This window comes from Urocitellus parryii, chromosome 8 (assembly GCF_045843805.1).
Source record: "Urocitellus parryii isolate mUroPar1 chromosome 8, mUroPar1.hap1, whole genome shotgun sequence".
In the NCBI taxonomy this organism is placed as follows: domain Eukaryota; kingdom Metazoa; phylum Chordata; class Mammalia; order Rodentia; family Sciuridae; genus Urocitellus; species Urocitellus parryii.
The window spans coordinates 60,765,434-60,791,104 of NC_135538.1; the positions used below are offsets into that span (position 1 = coordinate 60,765,434).

The following is a 25,671-nucleotide window of genomic DNA, read 5'->3' on the forward strand; positions in this document are numbered from 1 at the left end:
ACTTCAGAATACACCTGATTCATCCTCCCGCAAAGTCCCTGCCTTTGCCACATTATTCCCTCTGCCTAGGATGTTCTTCCTTCCTTCTCTAGCCCAAACTTCCTTTCCAAAGTTCTGCTCAAACATCAACTCCTGTAAGGCATCTTTGACTTAAATCTCCTAAATCCCCCTTTCCTATACACTTTCTAGTGCCATTGGTCAGCTTTATTTTCTATAGATTTCAGACTGTCGGTTCATCCATGTTGACCAGTGCAGTAGGGACTGGATCTTTCCAAAACCCTGCAATTATTCTTTTCATGATATAACAATGTCCCTACGGAGCCCTTCAAGCCTGACACAGAAAACCTCTGGTTCTTTCAGTGACCATCACCCCAAGAACCTAATCTACTTCTGTGATTTACCTCCAGAATTTTTGTGCACGTCTATTACAAACATGTTTTCTTTGTCCACTTTGGTAAATCCTGAGCCTATGGGGCATGAGCATCGTCCACAACTTCCTCTGGATCTCTTCTAGTGTGCTACATGCTTCAGATGCTTACAAAATTGGAATGAATGAAAAAAAAAAAAAAAGAGGGGGCTCTTGTGACTGGTTCTATGTCCTGTTTCCCAACAGTCTCTCTCTATCTTTCTGCATTTCTGTCTGAATGTTTCTAACTTTTGCCTTCCCCCACCCCCGCATTTCAACAGATGGCCCAGAGGCCTCTCCATTCACTCTATTTCTGCCTCCCCAGACCCTGGATGGCTTCATCTTTGTGGTGGCCCCAGATGGGAAGATCATGTACATATCAGAGACAGCCTCAGTTCACCTGGGTCTTTCTCAGGTAGGTGAGTGGTCTACACTTCCAGCCTGCAGTGTTTACAGCCAGAGTTGGAAGCAGGAGGGGTGGGGCTTCCCCAATCCTTTTATGTCTGCATTTCTGGGCTAGAGACTTCTCAGCTGATGGAGGGATTCATTAAACAGGTCTGGATCTTCTCGTTCTTAGACTTCCCTTATCCATTAGCTTCCACCCAAAGCCCAAGCAATTGCTCCTTTTTTGAGGCTTTACAATAAGCCAGATACTGTGGGAAGAGATTATATGCTTATCTTTACCAGAGCTGCTACTACTAATACAACAACAACAACAACTACTAGTTATTGTTATTATCTCACAGATAAGGAAGCTGAGGTGTACATAGGATGCAATAGGTAGCAAGGGGCAGAAATGAAATCAGAACTCAGGGCCAATTGCTGGCTCCTGTTTTCATGGCCCAACAGACCCCCGCCCCCCCCCACCGAGTTTTCAGCTTCTTCATGGGGCATTCTACTACTGCACAGACGATGATACTCTCGTCTTTACAGGTAGAGCTGACCGGAAACAGCATTTATGAATACATCCACCCTGCAGACCACGACGAGATGACCGCAGTGCTCACGGCCCACCAACCCTACCACTCTCACTTTGTACAGGGTAAGGCAGACACGTGTCTGCGATGCTTAAGCCCATGGCGGTCAGCTTGTGGTTTTTCCCAAGTTTGTCGTGGCTGGAACCGCCCAATTGCATGTCTCATGTCCTGATCTTCCCTGTGCTCCTCTCTCTCTCAGAGTACGAGATTGAGCGCTCCTTCTTCCTGAGGATGAAGTGTGTCTTAGCCAAGCGGAACGCTGGCCTCACCTGCGGCGGCTACAAGGTAAGTGGCTGAGGTGAAAGATTGACACCCAGCAGCGGTTGGGTGTCTTTGGATGGGGCGGGACACAAGGGATCTGCAGCGTCTGAGGGTCATTTCCACATCAGGGACCGCTCCTGTGTGAGCCGTTTGTAGTACGTTTGTTTCAAAGAGCAGCGAGTCCAGATGCTCTATTAGTCACAGAAGTGTATGAACTACTGGGAATGAAGCTTAAAGACTAGGTCTGACTGACCTAGTACTCCACAGCCATGGGACCTCTCAGAGATGGGTCTGAAGAATCCCGAAAACCTCTGAAGTGGTGGGTAACCCTTGGTGGATTCCTAGGAGAGTTTAAGCCTAGCGCCAGATTTTGACCTCCAAAGAGGTTAAGAACCAGAGCTTTAGCTCAAAGCTGTGGTTCTCAGGTTGAATGCGATTGAACGTCCTAAGACGCGTTAGGGTTGGTGGAGGTCTAGGTATCTTCATTTTTACAAGCTCCCATGTGAGTTCAGTTTGACCTGCAGTCACTCTCTTGAGACACTTTAGAGTCCTATAACTTTGGACCCCTTACCAGAAGGGCGTGGCCCAGGCAATGTTTTTGGCTGAGTAGTTTCAACATGTTTCAACCCCCTCCTCATCTTTCTGGGGCTCTTCCTGAGTGTGGCTGAGTCTCCCGCCCTCCCACTCTGCCACAGGTCATTCACTGCAGTGGCTACCTGAAGATCCGCCAATACAGCTTGGACATGTCCCCCTTTGACGGCTGTTACCAGAATGTGGGCCTTGTGGCCGTGGGTCACTCGCTGCCTCCTAGCGCTGTCACGGAGATCAAGCTGCACAGTAACATGTTCATGTTTCGAGCCAGCCTGGACATGAAGCTCATCTTTCTGGACTCTAGGTGGGTGGGCAGGGCCAAAAAGGGCTGTTTCTAGTGTAATGGCAACCCTTCTTAGCCAGGGATAGATTCCCCTTGATCTGAAGGAGCCCATTTTGCAGATGAGGCAACTAACCAGGTTCTGCGAACTGAGGGCGGGCACCCAGGTCTGAGACTGTGTTTGGTCGGGAGTTGAGGGCACCGGGGCACTCATCCCACCTGAAATCCTCTCCACAGGGTGGCGGAGCTGACGGGGTATGAACCTCAGGACCTGATTGAGAAGACCTTGTACCACCACGTGCACGGCTGCGACACTTTCCACTTGCGCTGCGCTCACCACCTGCGTAAGGAACACTCTGCTCTGCACCCAAACAACCTTGGCGGCTCCCCAGGGTGGTGGGGAGTGGGAACCTAAGCATACGCAAACCAACTGACGGAAACCTTCATCCTGGTAATGGCCCTGGTGGTGCGTGAGGCCCCAGAGAGGGCCAGCTGGCACACTGGGCCTCATCTTGTTTCTCTACCTTACACCCCACCTAGTACTGACGAAAGGGGCGCTTCTAGTCGGAATATCTTCTATTGTTCTGCTTCACCACCTGCAAACATCACTGAAGTTGTGAACAAAAAACCGAGGCTGTTAACTTTCCTAACCTTCATCGAGTCTTACAGAAATTTTCTGGTATTTAGGGTTGAACCCAGGACCTTGAGTTCGCTATGCAAGCAAGTGCTCTATCACTGAGATAAATTCCCAGTTCACACCTCGGCTTTTCATATAGTTTTGTTTGAGCTTAATTTCCCAGGACTCTTCCTTCCATAGTTGGGCGAAATCAGGGAAACTCCCAACTTTATATGTTCCCGCATCGCTAAAGGTGCAGACATCCGCCCAGAGACGTGCCATGCATTAGCATGCCTATAAAGAGTACCCGGGGTCTTGATTCGATTTAACAGGGCCATCAATTGGGAATTTGCCTGTTGTTTCTCCCTCCTGCCAGGCGCAGTTATTAGGGCCCGCAGGGGGTCCGCACTCTCACCACCTGGCATTTGGGATAAGTCTGGGTCAAGCTGATTCACCACCATTTGCCTCTGTCTCTCCATCAGTGCTGGTGAAGGGGCAGGTGACCACCAAGTACTACAGGTTCCTGGCGAAGCACGGCGGCTGGGTATGGGTGCAGAGTTACGCGACCATCGTGCACAACAGCCGCTCGTCCAGGCCACACTGCATTGTCAGCGTTAACTACGTCCTCACGTGAGTGCAAGCCTGAGACCCCTTCGACCACTCCGGGGGCCTCTGGTCTCTGAGAGAGAGCATGTGGTGGGCACAGCCTGGTTAGGAGAGACTGGGATCATCTGGGCATTCGGGTTTGAACCCTAAGCGCTGGCTTCGCTGGAAGGAGGCAGGTCGAGCACTTTCATCTTCCCGAAGAGGCTTTCTTGTTCTTTTCTAGAAAAAGATTTAGAGGTTCTTCCATCGCACTCCGTATTTGCTTTCTTTTCTTTCTCTTAACCTTTTTAAGCGAACTCTGCATTAAATAAAACTTAATGCAGCAGAAAGAAAAAAGAGAGAAAGAGGACAGGATCCAACGTTTGGAGCCATTTATAGTTAAAAAACAGGACATCTGTTTCACTTTTTCAGATCTAGGGTTTGAAGTTCTTAATTTTAACCAGAGTCTCCAATCAAAGTTAAGAGTTCTGAGAGAGTGTTTCTTTCCCTGAACCACAAAGGGGGCTTAAGTGACCAAGAGGATATGACTTTAACTTCCAGGAAGCCAAGAGAGCCAATAATAAGCTGCAGGTCTTGGTGGGGCACCCCTCCTGGTCCTGACCACTTCACTGGGTGAGGAGCTAAGCTCTGGGTGCCACCTGCAGGTGCGACCCATTGGGCAGCTGCAACAGCCTCTTTTGAATCTATTCTTATTAGAAACCATAATCCTTTCTGGTTGCTGGTGTGGCCCTTCAGTCTGATCACGTGGTGGGTTGTGCACCTCCTGAGGAAAGCATGTTATGTTCTCTATAATGTTTGTGAAAGTGGAATTGCTTAGGGTTGAAGCCTTTATAAAGAACCCTTTTGTGTATGCAGTTGCTGAATATTGTTTTTGTTGTTGTTTTTTGGTTTGGTTTTGATAGACATTGAAATTCTTGTGATTTTTAGGGGACCTCAGAAGTTCTCTACTTGAGAATGTTGACACCAGATAGTAAAAATGCTGTTTTGTCTTTGTGGTGGGTTAAGGGGTGCTTTTTGGAATCCAATCAATGAGAATTGGATTCATTCCACATTGTTTTAGATTGCCAAATTAAAAATGTAGTAGTTGGAAATATTATGCTTGCATTAAAACTATTTGCTCGGTGCCCGGTTTAATAAGAAAAGTCAATTCAATAGACTTAGAAAATGAATTTGGTGTAGGTGAGGTTTGAGTATTCAAGAATAAAAGCTTATTATTAAGAAGACTCTTTTAATTTCTCTCATTTTAGTAAATAGTGTTAAATATTATTAGATTTTTGCAATAGCAAGAAAACTGTATTTCAATATAGAGCGGAAAATGTACCACTATTTTGGGTATCATGAAACAAAACCATTTATTTTATGAATGTAATTTTTCATATTATTAAAATAAACAAGAGAAAATGGCAATGCATAACTCATAACATAAGCCACTCTGAGCAACAGAAGTATTAGAGGGTGAAAAATTATGTCTGCTTACCATGGAAAGGAAATGGACATTCTTTAAGAAGGTGCTTTGTATGTCTGAGATATCACAAGCATTATACATACACTCAGTCCTCTGGTGGGTGCCTGTGGTTAGTAATCATTCTTTATCAAACAGCAGGGTATATAGTCACACAGACCCCTATAAATGATCTGAATGCAAGTTAGACCTCCCAATGGGTAAACTTAATTTATGTTTGGAGTCATTTTGAAATATTCTGTTTTGTTTTTCCAGTGGGTAAGTGTTCTTTTTTCTTCTGTTGACTGTGTCATTCTTTACACATTTCCTCAGAGCTGCAGAATTAGACAATCAACTTTGTATCAGATTAAAAAATATGTAATGAGAACAAATAAATGATTTATGGAAGGAAAAATAGTATGGCACACATTTATTTTTTGAACATTCTGTATCTTTGAAAGAAAAATAAACACACAGAAGCATGTATACACAAGCCTACAAGATGATAAGCTGAAATTGATTACTCTTTATGAGTCTCAGCCCCAATGCCTTGTATAAAAATTCTTAGAACAATTTTTTATGGCTGCAAATGCAGAAACTGCTTTGGATGAAATGTCATCAAGTGGCTCTGTGTGTTGACAGGATTTTCATAATGAACAGGTTGCAGTTTGTTGGATGTGTACATCACACATCTGGCTGGAAGTTACCAATTTACATTGTCTTAGCAAATTAAATAGATGGCTATTGATTCTCTATGGTACTAGCAAACTACCACATACATTTGTTTCTAGGAATACTGCTCTATGAAGTTAGAGAATGAAAAGTAAATTCTTTCCAAATACACCACCTCAAACAATGTACTTAAAACTGCCAGCTTCTAAATACTTTGACATACAAAATGTTTCCTTATTTAAGCATTAATAGCACACATTTTGAAAGAATTTTTCATGACATGAAAAGTGGAGAGGATTTTAAATAATAATCATTCAAATGAAGAAGATGTGGTGTTTTGGTAGAAACTACATTCATAAGAAACCCTTTTTTAATAACTTCCTGAGGATAAATTTGTTGTTGAAGTCAATATTATGTGTAAGAAAATTAGTCATTATTATTTAACAAAAGCAGTAATGATTAGAAATATTTAGTAGCCATGTTTTTTAATAAGCAATTGCATTAGTGCATATAGGAAAATGATGATTTTAGAGGTAGGTAGTGATTGCCTTAGTGCTTTTTAATTCCTCCTCCTCTCCCCCTTCCCCCTCCCCCTCCCCTCCCCCCCCCTCCTCCTCCTCCTCCTCCTCCTCCTCCTCCTCCTCCTCCTCCTCCTCCTCTTCTTCTTCTTCTTCTTTTTCTTCTTCTTCTTCTTCTTCTTCTTCTTCTTCTTCTTCTTCTTCTTCTTCTTCTTCTTCTTCTTCTTCTTCTTCTTCTTCTTCTTCATCTTCTTCTTCTTCTTCTTCTTCTTCTTCTTCTTCTTCTTCTTCTTCTTCTTCTTCTTCTTCTTCTTCTTCATCTTCTTCTTCTTCTTCTTCTTCATCTTCTTCACCATAATGTATATTAAGAATCTGGAGAGGAGAGAGAAGTCACTATGATGAATTTTCTAAAATTCTCTTAGTTTCTGTGAAGCTTCTGTAGCTCTTCATTAATGCCTCTCCCACATGCCCCCTTGCAATCTAAGCAAAAGACTGACCAGTTCATGATTTTCAATAAGACTCACATATTCTGGTAGCTTTATCTTCCATATAAAAAATCTTCTTATAAATTAGGAGTGCCCACAAATTTTGAAGTATTAAATATGATAGGGCCTTCTCTCATTTTTAAGAGGACAGGTGATAGAGACTGATTAGTAGTTGATGTTGGGGAAAGTCCAGAGAGTGTGGAGAGTAAAAGGAAGGTATAACATGTAAAGACCTGAGTAATTTTCTTGAATCCATATTTTCTTGATTTTAATTTGAGTAGTAATTGTTCATAAACAGTTCAGATGGAAAATATTAATACTTAACATGAAGAAAATTGAAAATAAACTATGAAAAATAATTTCTAGGGAAATAAGAGTATAAGTTTTCTTTATGCTTTTGGAATTTATATATCTATATAATTTACATATATAATATATCTATCTAGCTATATAATCTATTTTTGTACTGGGGATTGAACTCAGTGTACTTTGCCTCTGAGCTATATCCCTAGTTTTTCTTTATTTTGAAGTGGGGTCTCATTTTGAGATTGGCTTCAAACTTGAGATCTTCCTGCCTCAGCCTCCCAAATGGATGGAGTTACAGGTGTGCACAGGAGTTTCATGCCTGCCTGGCTCAGACTTCGTACATTTTAAAAATAAGAAATATTCTTACATTATTTTTTCAGGATAAACCAAAACTTCAATTTTAAAATATCTTAAAACTTATACATCTTTAAATATAAAAGTTGAAAGTCTAGTACAATGAATATCCATGTACATATCATCTAGTTTCAACAAATGTTAATGTTGGCTGTATTTATTTTGTCCCTACCTATATGTATATCTATTTTTATGTTTATTTTTCCCTGCTAAATAATTCTAAAGTAAGCCACAGACATCATGGTACTTTCTGCTTACATAGCATTCTCCTGTCTAGTCACTGTATCATTTATGATGACATATTTATAGTACTCAAAATTACTGTGTGTAGAAGCTTGCAAAAAATACAGACGAGAGCTAGTTTACTGATGACATTAAAAACAATCTGCCACTAATATTCATCAAGTACTCATTGGTGTATGACCTCAATTAGTCTGATTGATATATGATATTCTGTGAGGGGACTTCTGTAGAAGGAAGTCCTAAATATTAATATATTTTAAACTAGAATTCTAATGAGAATTATAAGTAAGTACAATTTTGATATTGTACTAGGAAAGTAAGAGAGTAGATTTAGTGAGTAATTTGGTAATTGTGGAATCAGACAGATTTAATATTTTCAACCACTTTTTGTTGCTAAGGAGAGCTTTTCTGCTTATTTAATCAGTTTAGATGAAACACTGCTTTAGTGGAAAATCTCACATGATGTTTTACATTTAAAGTGATTTACAGAGCATGTAGGAGGAAAAATAGTTTTCCATGTTAAAATTTCTATTACTGTGCTACTAAAAGCAGAACAGATAGAGAAAATACTTATTAGTGTTCTATATCATGCTTGCTATTTTCTAAAGACCTCCTTTAAATTTGTAGAACAGTTAGGGCAAATGCCAGAGAAACATCCTTCCTTCATATCAAAGGGAGAAAGGGCCCACATGATAATGGCCCCATATTTTTTATTCTTGTTTGAATACTATTACATGTTCTCACAGTTAACCATTATGAAAACCATGTGTTTTTCACAATTAGAATTTTTAAATGTTAACATATTCTGTGGTTATAAAACTTTATAAACCTCTTTAAAGAAGCAAACATAAAATATGCTCGTACTGGTTTGTTCTTTCAAATACATAAATGGTGCTGAATTCATTGGGGTGCTCAAATTCAAATTTGTTAGAATTTATTTAAAGGCCAATGATATTGTCATTAGTAGTAAATTTTAGGATATGCTTCTTAAGACTTGGCTAATAATTACATATAATTATCAAAATAGACTTTATTTTGCTGTTAGCAAAACCACTCTTTTATATTATAAGTGATGTCAGATGAAGCACATTTTGACTTACCAAGTTACAGCAAATATAAATTAATTTCATTCCTCAGATCTATGGAGAACTCATTGCATAAGTTTAATAATCTTTTTGGCAATTCAAAATAACATTAATTTCTAGAACTGCAAAAATATTGTACCCTAATGTTTACCAACAAATTAGATTTGGTTCATAATTGTGTTTAATCTTTATTATGATAATATTGAATAGCAAAGTTCTAGTTGTCCTTTTCAGATGGTCTTTTATGTACCTTAATGATCACAGAAACAAATTGGAGACACATTGGTATTAATAGTAATTTTTTAAATACCAAAACATTTTATTAAAATGAAGAGCTGGGAGATTTAATCCCTTTTGACATCCACAGTACCATTATTCAATTTAATCTTTTCCTTCAGACAGTCTTTATTATAATTTATTAACAAAATAATGTATATTTGGTTTTGAATTCATCTTTTATAAGCTTATAAACTTTGAATATTTTAAAAAGCAATTGCTGACTGCGTATTTCTTTCAAAGTACTATCACCTAATTTGTTTCTTGAACATTCTGTGTGATGTTTGGTTTAGAGAGATCACACTTCTTATTTTCTAGGTGAGGAAACTGAGGCTCAGAGATGATGAGTAAGTGATGAAACCAGAACATTTTTGAAATTTTGATAATCAGCATATAATTGTACTGTTGTATTTATGGCTACAGTGTGTTGCTTCAGTACATGTTATGATATGATTGAATCGGGGTGATTAGCATATCCTTTACCTCATTCACGATTTCTTTGTGGTAAGACCACTTGAAATATTGTATTTTTTGTTTTTAAATTTTTTTAGTTGTACATGGACACAATATTTTCATTTTATTTATTTTTTATGTGGTGCTGATGCTCGAATCCAGTGCTTCACACATGCTAGGCAAGCACTCTACCACTAAACCATAACCTCAGCCCCGAAATCCTGTGTTTTGAAATAGGTTACATTATTCTACCCTACTGTGTAATAAAATGTTGAACTCATTTCTTTTACCTAATTATAACTTTATACCCATTGACTCACCTGCCTTCAAACCTCTCATCCTCCTAAAGCCAGAATTAAAGGCTTTTGTGTCAACTGTGGCATCCTGTCCTTCTCTGTGTATGAGAGTGAGAGGTTGTATGGTTTCGGTGAGGAAAAAGTCAGGGAGAGAGGAATGGATTTAAATGAATAAAGCCTGTAGTGTTCAGCTTATCCAGCTTCAAGATAAGCTTTGACCTGAATTCAAGATTAAAAAGCTGTGTTGCTGCTTAGTGTATACATTTCACTAGCTAAGATGTAGCAGTGATGTCTTCTTGATTATATTCAATTAAGAATATATAATTTTCAGTTGAGTGGCATGGTACAAGCTGATAATTTCAGTGACTCAGGAGGCGAGGCAGGAGGATTACACGTTCAAGGTCAGCCTTAGAAATTTGTTAGACTTTCAGCAACTTACCAAGACCCTGTCTTAAAATTATAAATAAAAAAGAACTAGAGATGTATCTCAGTGGTAAAGCTCCCTTCAGTTAAATCTCCAGAAGCCAAATACACACACACACACACCACACACACACACACACACACACACACACACGTATGTGGATTAGTAAGAGAAGTCATCCTTTTTTGTCAGATTTGACATGATTTACCTGTTGTGGCAGTGGGGTATTTCCTAGATGGTGTGTGTGTGTATGTGTGTGTGTGTGTGTGTGTGCTCGCGCACGTGCGCGCGCGTGCTGACTCTTTTCTGCCTTTGGGGGAGAATGGGGAAGATTTGATGATAGCTGACATTCTCCTGTAGGGGTTCTATTCAGAAGCTGGAATGGAGAACTCTCCAGCATTCTCTGGGCTGCTGTGCCATCCTCTGGCCCCTTGGCATGGCCGCTTCCTGGCTGCTTCCTTTTCCCCAGGCCATTCTGACCTCCAGTCTTTCCTTTGTTGTTGCCTTGACCTAGTGACTCACAGAACCATCCTGTTAGTTCCTAGGTGTTGGCTGCTTGGTATGTGCTCAATGACCTGCCTGCCCACCCTCTTCTGGTTTTCTTTCAGTCTAGCTGTTGGGAGGAAAGTGTTCTCTTCTTTGAGTCACATCATGGGAAGACATGGATCATTGCCTTATTTGAAGGCAGGGACTCATGCATGGTATTGTGAACAGGTGGAGAAATTCAAGGAAGGCTTTACTTGAACCCCCCAAAAGCATGTCTTTGTTTCCTACTTAGTCTACTCATTTGAGAAATGCTGTTATGTTTGGTTCAAGGTATGTGTAGGTTTAATGGGGGATGGTATGTCTATCTTTATAATTTTAGTAAATTATATTTACTGCTATTGCTTTCCCTTTATCTGATGCTTACCTCTCTGTTCTCATTGGTTTGTGATGTCTTTCCAGATGATTAGATGGTGATCAAAAATTCTTTGGGTTAAAGTGCTGGTATCTATGCATAAGTGCCATACAAATAAAGATTATCTGGAGTTTAGGCAAATTGAGAATACCTGAATTCCTATCAATGGAGAAATTTAATGTTGTACCTTGCTTGGAGGAGTGACTGCCTCAACCTCAGTTCCCTTTCTCCTCAGTCAATGGAGAGCGATTGTCCATGGTGATGACAGAGCTGAGAAGGATGTGTGGTGACTTTCTATATGTAGAGGATTCATGTTTGGGGTTTATCTGAGCCTAGCCCATCTGTTTGCCATCTAAGAATTTTGCTCCAGGAAGTGATATTGCAGTGAGCTTGTGATTTTGTTTGTTGTAAAGACCCTGTATCATTCTAAGCAACCAGACAGGGTAGCCATAGGTCTTGGTATCAGGTGGGTCTGGATGAGAATCAAAACTGTTCCATAATAACTGTGAGATCTTGAGTAGGTCATGCTACCCCTTTAACTCTTGTTTTTCCTTTTGTGAAAGTAGACACTTGTTCCCACCTTTTAGAGATTTACAGAAGACTACATGAGATAATAGAGGAGATAGCTAGAAAAGTATTTGGCTCCAAGAGCTGTTATTAGCTTTTTCCAATTTTGTGATGTCAATTAAAATGCTTTGGAAAAAAAAAAGAGTAGTTCCCTCATGAATATGAATTTTAAATCCTCACATCCACAAATGTAGGTTTTTATTTTCTCTCTTTTCTGCAGTCTCTTGACTACAGCCCTTTGAGCATTGTGCTCTGTGTGTGTGGTGACTTCTGCAGTTGGCTGGGCTCACCCTGTGTTTTGCTGTTGTCATCATGTGCTCTAAAGGGAGCCGAGATTTCTGCTTGGAGGGAGGTAAAACAGAATTTCCCAAGTGCCTTCTTTGTTCCAGGGATGTTGAAACTGCTTTACACGGGCTACTTTCCTAGGGAAAAAGAAGTTTCTAAGAAACGGCTTCTACCAAATCTCTAATTTAGTTGGAACCAGTGTTTTGTCAATCTTGTTAATGTTAGTAAGTATAATGCAAAGTGCATAAAACATGAAACACTGGCCTTTTGTATGGTGTGTGGTGAGGCCTTCTGTGTGTTCCTCATTGTTCTGCATTGCCAGCACATGGCTGTATCACTACTATTTGGCAGAATGTGGCAGGTTGCAATGATTAATTGCCTAGATATGTGAAGCAGAAATCTGGACAACTCAAGAGCAGTTACACTTTAGTTGGCAAAATAGAAGAGACCCATTGAAATACCTAAGAAGACAGGGAAAAGAAACAAGTCAGAAATGATGTGGTATGTTTGCACTATTTGCTGAAGGCACAGAATTCAAAGGAGCTAAAAGTGAGAGTGGAGCTGTCAGGAAAAGGATGGGATTTTGAGGATTGGATTTTTTGACATAAGCAAGTTACCTGTGAACATTGGTCACATCTTCTTTTCCCAGTAGGCACTCTTGTAACAGCAGACTCTGAAAATCACATGCAAACAGCGATTGTCTTGCTATTCTTGTCTAACTGAGGTTTTATTTCCTTCATTACTTTCTTTACTCTGAACTGTTTTGTTGGAACTGAGCACGTTTCATCATAACTGGAAACTGCTTTCTTCCAAACCTTTGCCTTTCTCAAATTATTACTGATATATCTTCAACATGTTGACCTGACTTTAGTAATAAAATCTTTTTTAGCACCTATGCATAAAACACAGTTTTTAAAGATTTTAGGGATACCAGTATTCTAAATTGAATATTAATCACATTGAAATGAATGAACAGTACTTCTACATGTATGATGCTTGTATTTTAAAAATTATCTTCAGAAAGAAAGTGTGAGATACATACTAGGTCATCAAATAGCAGATTGGAGGACACGGAAGTGCAAAGTACCTATATGACTTGTTTAAGATTTGCAGGGCCAAAGGGCCTCCTTTGACATTATAATTTTGCTGCTGTTAGAATATGATGCAGTCTAACTTCTAGGTTTCTTTTTCTTTCTTTTTTTGAGGTGGTGGTGGTGGAGATCCTGGGGATTGAACCAGGGTCTCCTACATGCTAGGCAAGCACCCTACCATTGATCTATATCCCCACCTCTTTTTAAAAAGTGTTTTAAGACTCAAAACTTGAGTTCTAGGCTGGCCTTGATCTTGCAGTCCTCCTGCTTCAGCCTTCTGACTAGTGGGGATTACAGGTGTGCGTCATGATGCCCATCTACTCCCTAGGCTTCTTAGTTGGATGTTTCAAGTCCTGAAAATCATAGGGTTGCATTAGAAGATATTTTAAAAATTTGTTATGAAATAAGATATCTCTGCATGTTTTTTATCATGTAACATAGCATATTAGACTCTGCTGACTACTCCAAGTACCACCCCTCACTAGCTCTATGCCTGTGGGTAAATTGCTTAATTTTCCTATTTTGTTTTTTTAATCTGCAAATTCAGGTAGAATAGAGACTACCTCACAGAGTCATCGTGAATATTAGATGAGATAATGGCACTGTGATCCCCACAAAGTAGCATTGAGTAAATGTTGATTATTAGTGTGGTTATTTTAGTGAAATTAAGTCAAATAATTTTTAGTCTGCCAATAAGCACACAATAAATATGTGTTAGTATTGGGCTGAAGGAAGGAAAGCATGAGCCTTAGGAAGAGAGGTATTTATCCAAGAATAAAAAATCAGCAGTCATTCTGATGTGTCTGAAAGGGGCTGGTAGATCCTCCTTCACTTTTAAAAAAAATATTTATTTTTTAGTTGTAGTTGGATACAATACCTTTATTTTATTCATTTATTTTTATGTGGTGCTGAGGATTGAACCCAGAGCCTTGCACATGCTAGGTGAGCGCTCTACCTTTGAGCCACAACCCCAGCCCCCTCCTTCACTTTTTTAGGATGAGTGTGTCTTTAAGCATTCATAAAAGATTTATCGAGCACTATATATTATAGGTGCTGTGACAAGTTTGAGGACTATCCAAATGAATGACAGTGTCTGCAGAAGAAAGAAACAAGCATAAGTACAAATGGTGTCCTACTTGATTGCCCATAGGCTTGTACATACTGAGATGCTTTCAATGAGGGAAGTGCTGCCATCCACAGTTAGAAAGGAGAATCCAAAGTGCCTTGGTACAACACAGTTTACCCTGGGGAATGAGCTCATAGGTGTGGAACTCACAGGTATATGAGCTATGAGACTGCTGACTAGATATGGGAGTGGGTAGTGAAAGCTATAGGAAGAGTTGGGCTCATTGGGTGGGATTTTGTGTGTGTGTGTGTGTGTGTGTGTGTGTGTGTGTTTAGTAAGAGAGTTCATAATTGACAGCAAAGTATCTGGCTGTAAGCTAAGGCGCCCAACTTTAACTCTCACAAAGATGTGGACCAAGGCAGTCTCTGTGATCTCATTACCTCAAGAAGGAAGAGTAGTTATAATTGAGTTGATTTTTGTTCTGTTAGAGTGATGTTGGGCTGATTTTTTGTTTTGCTTTAAAAAGGAATTTTCAATATTTGGGGGACTGAATAGGATTATGACTCTCAGTGAATTTTAATCATTCTGGATTCAAAATAGTCTTTGCTGATATATTACATTTAAAAAAAATGTTGCTAATTGTTTTAGGTTTTGCAACATTTTTATTTATTTATTTTTCTTTGTAAGGGGTAATTCCCAGGCATTGCTGCTCTGTCTGGGAGAAACTGGAAGATCATCATTAGCTCTAAGCTGAAGGAGGGGTGGCAACTTGCTCTATTCATTATCTTGCTTAGGAAGCTTAAGGAGTAAGGATTCACATCTGAGGTCCTGCTACTTTGTGCAAGAGGCTCAGTCAGTGGGGTTGAGTGACTTAGCTGATATAAAACAGCTAGTGAGTGGTCCAGCAGGCATATGAACCCAGGGCCTGGACTCCAGTGCTCACCAATGTCCTCTTTGACATGCTCTCTTTACAATGGTGATATTGTGTTAGGGTGAACTATGTGAAATTGTCATTTCTGTGTATTAAAACAGTCCAATATTGACAATTTCATATGATTCCACTTAATATTTATGAAGTAATTTTTAACTTCTTGAAGATGTGTTGCAAAAGTCCATGGAGAGTTTACTCTTTTGTTTATTATGGGGTCTCCACAAAGTGACTCATTTTCTTCACTCTTTGGGTGTACTTGGTACGTACTCAACTGCATGCAATAATATCCTCACCCCTAGGCCCAATTCCATTTCCTCTTTACCAATTTAATATCAACAGTAATGATGTTTTCACAAAATAGCAATCAATAAGTGTGTCCCATAGAACATGATTTTATTTAGAACATCTAATATTTTACTAGGATTCAAATAGGAGCTACTGTCTTTACCAGAAGGATATTTTCCCTTTGATTGATTGCTAAATGAATAGAGCCTGTGAAAGGATCTTTTTTTCCCAGGGATTTCTTGTTCAAACAGAATTTGCTGTATCCACATCAGTAAAGCCGTGCTAATATGGGCTGCTGGCCAGATCTTGGAAATAGCCTCATTATATTGAACTGGATGTCATAATGGTACCCATTAAGGTGGGATTCTCTTGTGTTTGTACTTTTAAACCCAAGTCCCTTGCCACTTTTTGCATCTCGCTGAGAATAGCAACATTTTCTGGTAATGCAACCTTTGAATGTGCTGTTTTTCATCTGTCTCTTCCTACTGTAATCATCACAAGAGTAGAATCCTGGGTTCTGAGCATTTTGGGGGTCTGTGCCTTTTTGCTGCTCTCCAGTCATTCATTCTATTCTCAGAGGTTGTGATAACTATGGTTAAGTTCTGGTGACTGGAGGTAAGAACCCATGAGATTCACTTCTTTCAACACTTGCATTAATTGATATTGCTGTCCAAATAGGTGGCTGGGAAAGAGCTGCTTTTTTTTTTTTTTTTTCAGATCTAACAAAATTCAACACAAAGTTCTTCATTTTATTTTTTCAAGTCATTAAGAGACTACTAGGTTGGAACTCACAACATTTATACTTACTGTCAATGCTACCATCCTGGCAAGGTGAAGCATTTGTTGTGCTGTTATTGGGTAATGGATCCCTTCAGTGTTACAGCTCAGGAATGCTAGAGGAATGCAGCCCACAAAGGGGAGGGCAGGGTGGGTGTCAACTTCATTCCTCCAGTTAGAACAATTAAAGATCATAGCAAAGTGCAGGGTAGCACTTTTTTTGTGAAGGCTATTTGAACACCAAGGGGAACTATTCAGAGACATTACATATTTTACAATATAATTTCCGTCTTCTCTGTCCACTCAATAGGACTTACTTTATATATAAACACATTTTTATCATTAGAATCAGCTTAATTTCTGTTGCTATAATTAAAGAGATGGTAAGAAATGTTTTAGAGTGGAGTCCTCTCTATGGCAATTGGGGGAAGATTTGTGCATTCATTCAGCCATTATTTCCCCAGTGCCTTCTGTGTGCTGGACTTTGTGATAGGGCTACAGTGTGACCAAGGGAGACACAAGTCCCTGGCCTCATGGAGCATCCACTTTAGTGGGAAGAAATGGTACTTACAAACAAATAAACTGTCATAAAATATCAGGAAGTGATAGAAAAATGAATTAAGTAGGTCAAAGAGATGGGAGTGGTCTGGGAAGGCTTCGTTAGAAACCCATGAATGAAAGATGGGAGCCAGCCATGGTCACACCCACAGGGAGAACATCCCCAAAAACACATGTAAAAGTCCTGAGGTGGATGCCATCTGGGCATGTTGAAGAATGGAGAAGGTCACTGTGGCTGCCACAGAGTAAGGGAGGAGGAGAGTGGAAGGAGGTGATGTAACAAGAATGGGCAGGGTCAGATCATGTTGGGTCTGGAAGGCTTTGGGAAGCCAATGGACACTTTGAACAAAGGCATGGCATAATCTAATGTATGATATGAAAGATCCTTCTGGCCAGTGTGGATCATAGGCTTTGTGGAGGGTAGACGGTGGAGGCAGGGAGAACAGTTAGGTAATTATTATAATTAACTAGGTGAGAGAAGATGATGGTTTGCAAGGGAGGTAGGGGAAGGGTCAGATTCAGGGATGGTCAGTAAAAGAGAGCAGTCAAGAATAGTACCCAGATTTTAGCCTGAGGGACCTGTAGGAATGGTGGGAAAAAGCAGTTTTGTAGGTAGTGGCTGCAATCAAGGTTGTGTGGTTGTATCTACCTTAAGATGCTTGTCATCCATCAGCTGGGAAATGTCACATAGTCGGTGGCACTTGGATGTCTGTAGAGTGGGAAGGTCTGGGATAGAGAGTGGGAAGGTCTGGGATAGTGATTGGGAGTCATCAGTGTATGGAATTTAAAGCTAATGGAGTAAATAGAATAATAGAAGAGAAGCAGCCTGAAGACCATGTTTTGCAGCTTTCAATGTTCGGGATCTGGAGGAATAGGAGGTTAAGAGGGAGCAAACATTCCAGGCAGTTGCAGGGTCTAGTGGTCTCTGCAGTCAGTCAGGTTAAGTTCTGAAGAAAGTATGAAAGTATGAAGAAAGTGTGAAGGTTGGATTTTGTCTTTGGAATGTTCCCTCCCTTTTCAGTGTTCTTTTTTTTTTTTTTTTATTAAATCTACTCTGTGATCCCTTTCACCCGAGACTATTGCAGTCCCCTTCACCTGAGACCATTGGTTTTTCTTATCCCAGATATCAACTGTTCTAATCCTCAAAGTATGGTGTCCTGACTGGCAGCCTCAGCACTACTGGGGACCTTTTTATTATTTATTTATTTATTTTTTATATTTTATTTTATTTTTTTTAGTTTTCAGCGGACACAACATCTTTGTTTGTATGTAGTGCTGAGGATCCAACCCGGGTCCTGCCCATGCTAGGCAAGCGCTCTACCACTGAGCCACAATTCCAGCCCCCTGGGGGCCTTTTTAAAAATGCCAATTGTTGGGCTCCACCCTAAACCTCTAGCAACCGTACAGAACTTATATTGTGTAATCACAACTTATCTACCAGGCAGTTTTAAATAATGCCTGAGGCTAATAATAATAATAATAATAGAACATTTGTTGAATTGTGAATTTTATTCATGAAATATATCTCAAATTTATTTTAGCCTTTTAAATAATAGAGTTTAATGTATATTTAGTCAGGCATTACAGTAGTAAGGGCTTAAGAAGATTAGAAATAAATGAATCCAATTAAAGAACATGTCTCTGAGATTTGATATGTCATAGGTATGAATGAACTGTTTGCACAGCAACTGTAAAGAAACCATTAATGAATAACTATCTAGAAGAGGTTTAATCAAGAATAAATGTAATAGGACATATTTTAAAATATTTAAACTAAACAAATGAAGATTTATGCATTTGAAAACATTGCATTATGCCATTATTTTTGCTGTGTCTTTTCCTGTGGAGTTCAAAGTCTGAGATTCTACTCTGCTGTGATTTACAGAAATTCCAGTGCGTTGGGTATTATGCAGGGCAAGGCAGAGCTTCTAATCATATCCTGCGGGTTTACTTTGTGGGATCTCCCTACCTGAGGCCCCAGGCCCTGTGGGGGAATTCAGGGACACCTTGCCCTTGAATTTGGGGTCCAAATTTCTCAGTCTATGATGATTTCATGTTGATTACAGTTTTTTTTTTTTCTGTTCCTGAGTTTGTGTGGAGTTCCTGGCACAGTTGAAGATATTTTTAGAGTTTAGAAATTAGCTTTGTTCAGGATCAGAATAACTAGGTGAGAAAGCTGTTCCTGTGAGGTTGAGTCTCAAACAAATATAAGGTGTTAGGTGATGAGATCCCCATTGCTTTTCTTTCCTAGGGATTAGAAGAGTTCTAAAGGGAATTTGAAAAACATGAGGTTAATAAGTGAGAGTGAAGTGCATGTGGGGTGTGGGGAATGAACACAAGAGGGTGGGGTAGGTTGGAAGGAGTGGAAGGAAATAGAGAAGAGGGGGCAGACTAAAGTGTGCATTTTGTTTACTTTTTGTTTGAGAATTTTTAAAAAGACAAACCTGATTGACATTAGTATTACTTTTTCTTTTGATTGATATTATTAAGACATTTTGTGTTTATTTTGATCTGACTATTAAAGATCCAAATCCTCCTTACCTCTCCCAAATATAAGAACTAGAAAAACTGTAAGAGCAACTTAGATCTGAAAGATTTGCAATATGTTGAAAATTTTAGTAGCTAAAGAGTGGTTTTCTGATCATAAAAATTAAGTTCCTTAAAGAAAAAGCTATGCCCACCACCCCCAAATTGGGACTTCATTTGAACAATGATAAATATGCCGTTTAATTCACACAAATCTAAGTTGTTTTAGGAAACCACATAAAAAGAGTCTTTTTCCCCCTCAGTTGTAGTAATAATTTAAGTTCTATTCTCCAAAGAAGGAGACATAAAAATCATATAGTTCATATGAAAGTCTTCAAAGACAGATAATTCTGTAAACTTTTAAAGATGAAAAATAAACCAGAAAGTAGGGGAAACATACAGGCACTGAGAGAGCATTTGAACATTTGGATATTTAAGTTGTAATTATTATGCCTCAGAAGGTAGCCTGTGGGAAAGAAGATTTTGTAGTGTTTTCTCTTTTGTATTTAGTATGTGCAAAGATAAAACCCTAGAAATAAAAAAAAAAAAAGTTTTGGGGAACCATTTCAATATGAGGTGGGGATGCCTGAAATTTGCCTCAATTAGTGTTTTTCTAAAGAAATATTCTTTCTGATTATACATACATGCCTATTATAAAAAATTAAGATAATAGAGACACATAAAAAGATGAAACATATTTTCATCTATTTGCCAGATATCTGCACATAACATTTTAGTTCATTGCCTGTCACTGTTCATATGTAATACATGCTAATTTAAAGAGAAAAAAAATGTCACTTCATTATGGTTTTTTTTTGTATCACTGTAATTGAAATATTTAATAACTATATAACATTTTCTCACATGGATACATTGTAACTTAGTAATTCCTTTATTTTTAGTTCTTATTTCATTATTTCCAATTAAAAATAGAAATTATCTGATAAGCACTGTCATATATATTTTTGATGCTTATCTTTGATTTTCTAGGAATCTTTTAATCCTCCTAGAATTGATATTCCTGGATTTAAAGTATGCATGTTTTTCAGCTGCTTTATAAACACTACTCTCTTACTAGTAGCATATACAAATGCTCATTTATTTCAACTTATTTCATTGGGATTTATTGTCACTCAGAAAACTTTGCCAATTTGAAAAGGAAAATTGCCTGTTAACTGCTTTAATTCCTATAGGTTATCATACATGAGGCTAAAGCTTTAAAAACATTTCTAAGCAATTTGTTAATTGTTCACAGTTCACATTCTTTTAAAATTTTTGTATGTGGAGATATTATTTTCATTATTGATTTCTAGGAGTTATTTCTCTGGGGGTTAAAGCACTATTCCTAGCGGGGCATAGCAGTGCATGCCTGTGATCCCAGCCATTTGGGGGCTGAGGTAGGAGAATCTCAAGTTCAAAGCTAGCCTCAGCAACTTAGCAAGGCCCTACGCAATTTATCAAGACTCTGTCCCAAAATTAAAAAAAAAAAATTACAAGGGCTAGGGAAATGGTTCAGTGGTAGAGTGCTCCTGGGTTAAATCCCCAGTACCAAACAAACAAGCAAACAAACAAACAACACTATTCCTTCTAATTCCTTCAATATAATTGCAATAGTTCCAAATGGTTCAGGATGAAATTAATTTAGTATTTTATTATGCCCAAGTATCACATATGCTGTGCCTGAATTGCAATTTGCCAAAATAAGTGCATTTAATCAATGTGCATAACACGAAAATAGTAAGAAAGGATTGGCTTCTTTGATTTAGGTTCTTATAGAATTTCAGGATGATTATGAATTATATTCTGAGAATTTGAAAAATCTCACATGAACTTGCTTACCTAGTAGACATCTCTCATTTGTATGGAAAGGTTTGACAGTTTTTTGAGTTTTGGATTTGAGATGAGTCAAAGTTTATTGAAATTAGAATCATTTTGTTAATCACTCGCAAAGTGAGCATCTGTTCTATATGAGATATTGTGTTGGACAGTAAATAAAGGATGTTATACAAGAAGGAATTCAAGAGGTGGTTGTCAGGGTACAAATTTGGCCACACTGTAAGATGGAATGTTGAACCAAATGAGCAGTAGAGGCGGTGAGTGGTGGAGGAACTCAGACGAAGGAGCAGGGAGAAATCACTGGAAGGGTAGGGACACAAATTCAGGGGCAGTGTGGTGGCAGATCTGGATATAGCTGCATCCCAGCTTGTTTCACGAACTAGTAGGAAGGAATAACATGATTCCCGTTATGAGCACAGAGAGCTTGACCACATCTTGTCAACATATTACTGATTTTCCCTTTAATTTTTGGTTGTTATTGTTTGCCTATTAATATAGTCATGTCTTTCCTTCTCGAAATCACAGCGTGGTACTAAACCTTGTGTCTAAGGCGTTCCTTACCTTTTGGTGCCATCCACTGCAGAGTGTGTTGGAGGAAACTTCAAAATGGAGAAAGGCATAGGCACTATTTATGTAAAACCAAAGATTTTGGGGGACCAACCTCAAATCCACTTTTGGAGTATAAGACTATTACATTTCCAAGGGTGCCTTAGACTAATTTCCCAGCAGATTGTCTTAGTCTGTGAGCTTCTCACAGTATGCATCCCTCCTTATCATCTCTCTCTGCTGAGCTCCATAGGAACCTAAAAATGAAACATAAAGTAGGTCTCTCTGCTGGTGAGGTTTGTCCAGTGGCTAGGCAGTAGCTCTGCCAGAATATAAAGAAGGTCATGCACTTCATGTAACGGTGACTCTAGAATCCGATTAAAAAGTTTAGTGTAAGACACAGTCATCCCCACTTAATCCGATCACGGTTTAATGCAATCCTCTGCTTATTTCAATCAGTGCCTTTGGAGCCAAATCAGTTGTATGGCTTAGTTTCCACGTTTTGCTTGGGTAATTTGATCACCTTCAGCTTCTTTTAAAAAAATAGCTCAATTGAAAAATCTGGCAACATTTTTTTAAGAATTGCCACATAATGTAATATCAACAAAGAAACTCCAGAATGACGTGCAGATCCAAAATTGACATGACAGGCAAAAAATTCAGTTGTCTTGAATGAAAGGGGAATGGAGGGTGGTGTTGAATAGGAAAATTTTTGCAAAGAAACTTAAAGTAATACAAACTGATAAAAATACTTTTGGTTGTTTCTCCATACATGCATTCCAACTCACTTGATGATTATAAATTGGATAGTGTGAATGTTGGCATCACAGAGGTCCCATCTCCCAGTTGAAATGATAGAAATGATACTAATGATTTTTTTCTGAAGCTGATAGTACCTTCTGGTGATGAAAACATTCTTTATTAGCTTTGTAAGGGTATCACACTGAGCTTTTCCTATGACAAGTTGGCATTGACCTCATGAGCGGTGTGGCCTATTGTTTAAAGGAAGGCTGAGGAAGGCTGGTGACGCAAAAATGGCCCCATTTTTTTCTATTGAAATTTGAGTTATTCCAAATATGTACATGACTATTATAAAGTTTAAAGTAGACTCAGATGGTTAATTCTGCAAATTGAATGATTTCTGACTGTCCACAATGGAATAAGAGGATTACTTTGGTCTGTGCAAATATGGGCGAGATTGACATGCTGCAAAGGCTAGTGTTTGCAAATTACCCATTTCACATTGCTTTCAAAGCTGAGGTACCTGAGGGTGTCTGTAGCTCTTGCACAAACCATTAAAAGGAGAGAAAACCAAGTGTAAATGGTTTCAACAGCCTTTCGAAGAATATGCCCAATGGCATAAGCCATGTTCCCCTTTCAATAGGCCAATTGTGTCAGGAGAAAAGCACGAGCTGCCCTTGCAGAGTTACTTAAGGAGTTCCAAAATGGGTTCGTGTGGCTATTTTCGAGAAAGCTTCAAAGGTAGAACAGTGCTGTGTTTACTTAAATCAACTAAGTCAAGATCCTCACTGTATGCATTTTAGAGTCCCAGTTCTGTGCAGCTGAGTATTTTATTTTGTCCCACTTCGTGGGGGAAACATTAAATAAATGGTGTCACTAAACATACATCTAACTCAGAGGACATATGTGATACCAGAATGTGCTTCACCAAAAGCAAGGGAGAGAAGCAGGGCCAGACTCCTCTTTGTGTCTGAGTTTGGAGGAGGGAAGTGGAGCTTGTAATGTGATTCCCATCAGAATCTAGCCCTTTAAGCTATACAAATGAAATGCTCAATTTAATAGAATTCTAAAAGTAAAACAAATGCTTTGTTCTTAGCGAATCTGCCATTCAGAGCTGCTCTTGGCAGCACATCAACCATACTTGAAATGTCTTTAAGTGGGTATTTTTTATTGTGCTTTTCATCCTAACACATCTTTTGAGTCATCGGAGTTCTGAACAGAGAAACAGGAAGACCGAATTCCTCTCAGAGTGCATGGGCTGCTCTAAGGTCCACATTTGCAGACTTAGCAATAAAGAACGTACCTTAATAAGAACTTTGACCAGAATGCAATGGAGTTTAGAGGCTAACAGTTAACAGAGCAAATTAAAATGAGTTTGGGGTTAAAAAAAAAAAAGAAACAGTATAAAAAGGTGTTTATAATGAAATGTATTTTACTTGCTACTAAAATGAAACTATTTTCCAGGGGAAATCAGGAGAATTTTGTGCTAAAAAGTGACATAGAGTTTGAAAGTTAAGAAATAGTGCTCTTTATTGATCATTTACTATGTTCTAGATTGTGTTGTGTTTTTTTTTTTCATAAAATTTGTCATGTAAACCTCACTATATCCCTAAGAGTTTTTTTAAAAAAAGCAGCAATTGAAGCCTGTGTAGGTTGTTAAACAATAAAAGGCAGAAATTGGTTTAAACCTTGATCTATCTGACTCATCATGGTCTGCTAAGTATTGGTTGAAATTTTAATATTTTTGATAGATGCATTAATGTTTTCAAATTACTTTATCAAGAGCATTTGTATAACCCTTTTTATATTTGACAGAGTTTTCAAATGAATATGTAGAATTTTAAATTGTTCATTAGGTTAAAAACATTTTTTAGGCTGATATAATATATAGTATCTCTTATTAGAAGCTATGCAAAAATTTTAGAAAGACTTTAGAGTTTTTCTTTTTTCCATTAGCACATACTAATTGCACACATTTATGGGGTACAGTGTGATATTTCAACACATGTATACAATGTACAATAATCAAATCATAGTAATCACAGTTTCCATCTCCTTATCATTCCCTTGTGTTTAGAGCCTTTGAGTTCCTCTTTTCCAGCGCTTCATAATAGGCTGTTGTAAACTGTAGTCACCCTACTGTGCTGTAGAACCCTTGAACTTGTTTCTCCTACTGCATATATTTTGGTACCTGTCATCCAATCTCCTTCTATCCTCCTCAACACTCTGTTGATAGTTTCCTTTGCTGTGCAGAAGCTTCTTAGTTTTATATAATCCTGTTCATCTATTTTTGCTTTTGCTACCTGTGCTTTTGGGGTTATCCAAAAAAATCATTGCCTATGCTCATGTGTCTTGATGTGCTTCTCCTGTTTTCTTAAAATCATTTCATAGTTTTAGGTCTTCCAGTCACTTTGAGTTGATTTTTGTATATGGTGAGAGGTAGGGGCTGAGTTTCAGTTTTCAGGATATGAGTATCAGGATATTCCCTGTATCATTCACAGTTTTCAGGATATTCCCTGTATCATTCACTGAAGAGAAAGTCCTTTCTCCAATGCATGTGGAGCACTGAGGATTGAACCCAAGACCTCAAGCATGCTGGGCAGCACTTTACCACTGGGGCACATCCCAGCCCTTTTAATTTCTTGAAACAGGGTCTTGAATTGCCCAGGCTCTCCTTGAACTTGTGATTCTCTTGCCTCAGTCTCTGGAATAGCACAGGTGTGCCCAGCAATTTTTTTTTAAGCATTTTTGTTGGGGAAAAAAAAAACTATAGTTAGTTGTAGATTTGTGGATTTACTTCTAGGCTCTTTATTCTGTTCCACTGGTCTCTGTGTTGGTTTTTATGATAATACCATGCTGTCTTAATTTCTATGGCCTTGTAGTATATCTTGACATCAGGTATTGTGATGCTTCCAGCTTTGCTTGTTTTGATCAAGATTGATTTGGCTGTTTGGGTTTTTTTGTGGATGTACATGAATTTTAGGATTGTGTTTTCTATTTTTGAGAAGAATGCCATTGGTATTTTGTTAGAGATTGCTTTAAATCTATAAATCATTTTGGGTAGTACAAACATTTAAACAATATTAATTCTTTCAATCCATGAGTATGGGAGGTCTTTTCAATTTTTTGCATCTTCTTCAATTTTTTTTCATCATTATTTTGTAATATTTATTGTAGAGACCATTTACTTCCTTGGTTAAATTCATTCCTATGTATTTTAATTTTTTGTAGCTATTGTGAATGGGATTGCTTTTTTATTTCTTCCTCAACAAGT

At 38.5% G+C, this 25,671-nt stretch overlaps 1 protein-coding gene across 1 annotated transcript in view; it reads left to right on the top strand.

Annotated features, from left to right (window-relative positions):
* The window catches only part of Sim1 (SIM bHLH transcription factor 1), a 74,240-nt gene that overhangs the window by 13,999 nt on the left and 34,570 nt on the right, over positions 1–25,671 (top strand). The window contains exons 4-9 of the mRNA XM_026402527.2: positions 732–821; positions 1,340–1,448; positions 1,583–1,668; positions 2,340–2,539; positions 2,753–2,859; positions 3,614–3,761. Coding sequence (XP_026258312.2) covers positions 732–821; positions 1,340–1,448; positions 1,583–1,668; positions 2,340–2,539; positions 2,753–2,859; positions 3,614–3,761 — 740 coding nt within the window. The remainder of the gene's footprint in view (positions 1–731; positions 822–1,339; positions 1,449–1,582; positions 1,669–2,339; positions 2,540–2,752; positions 2,860–3,613; positions 3,762–25,671) is intronic.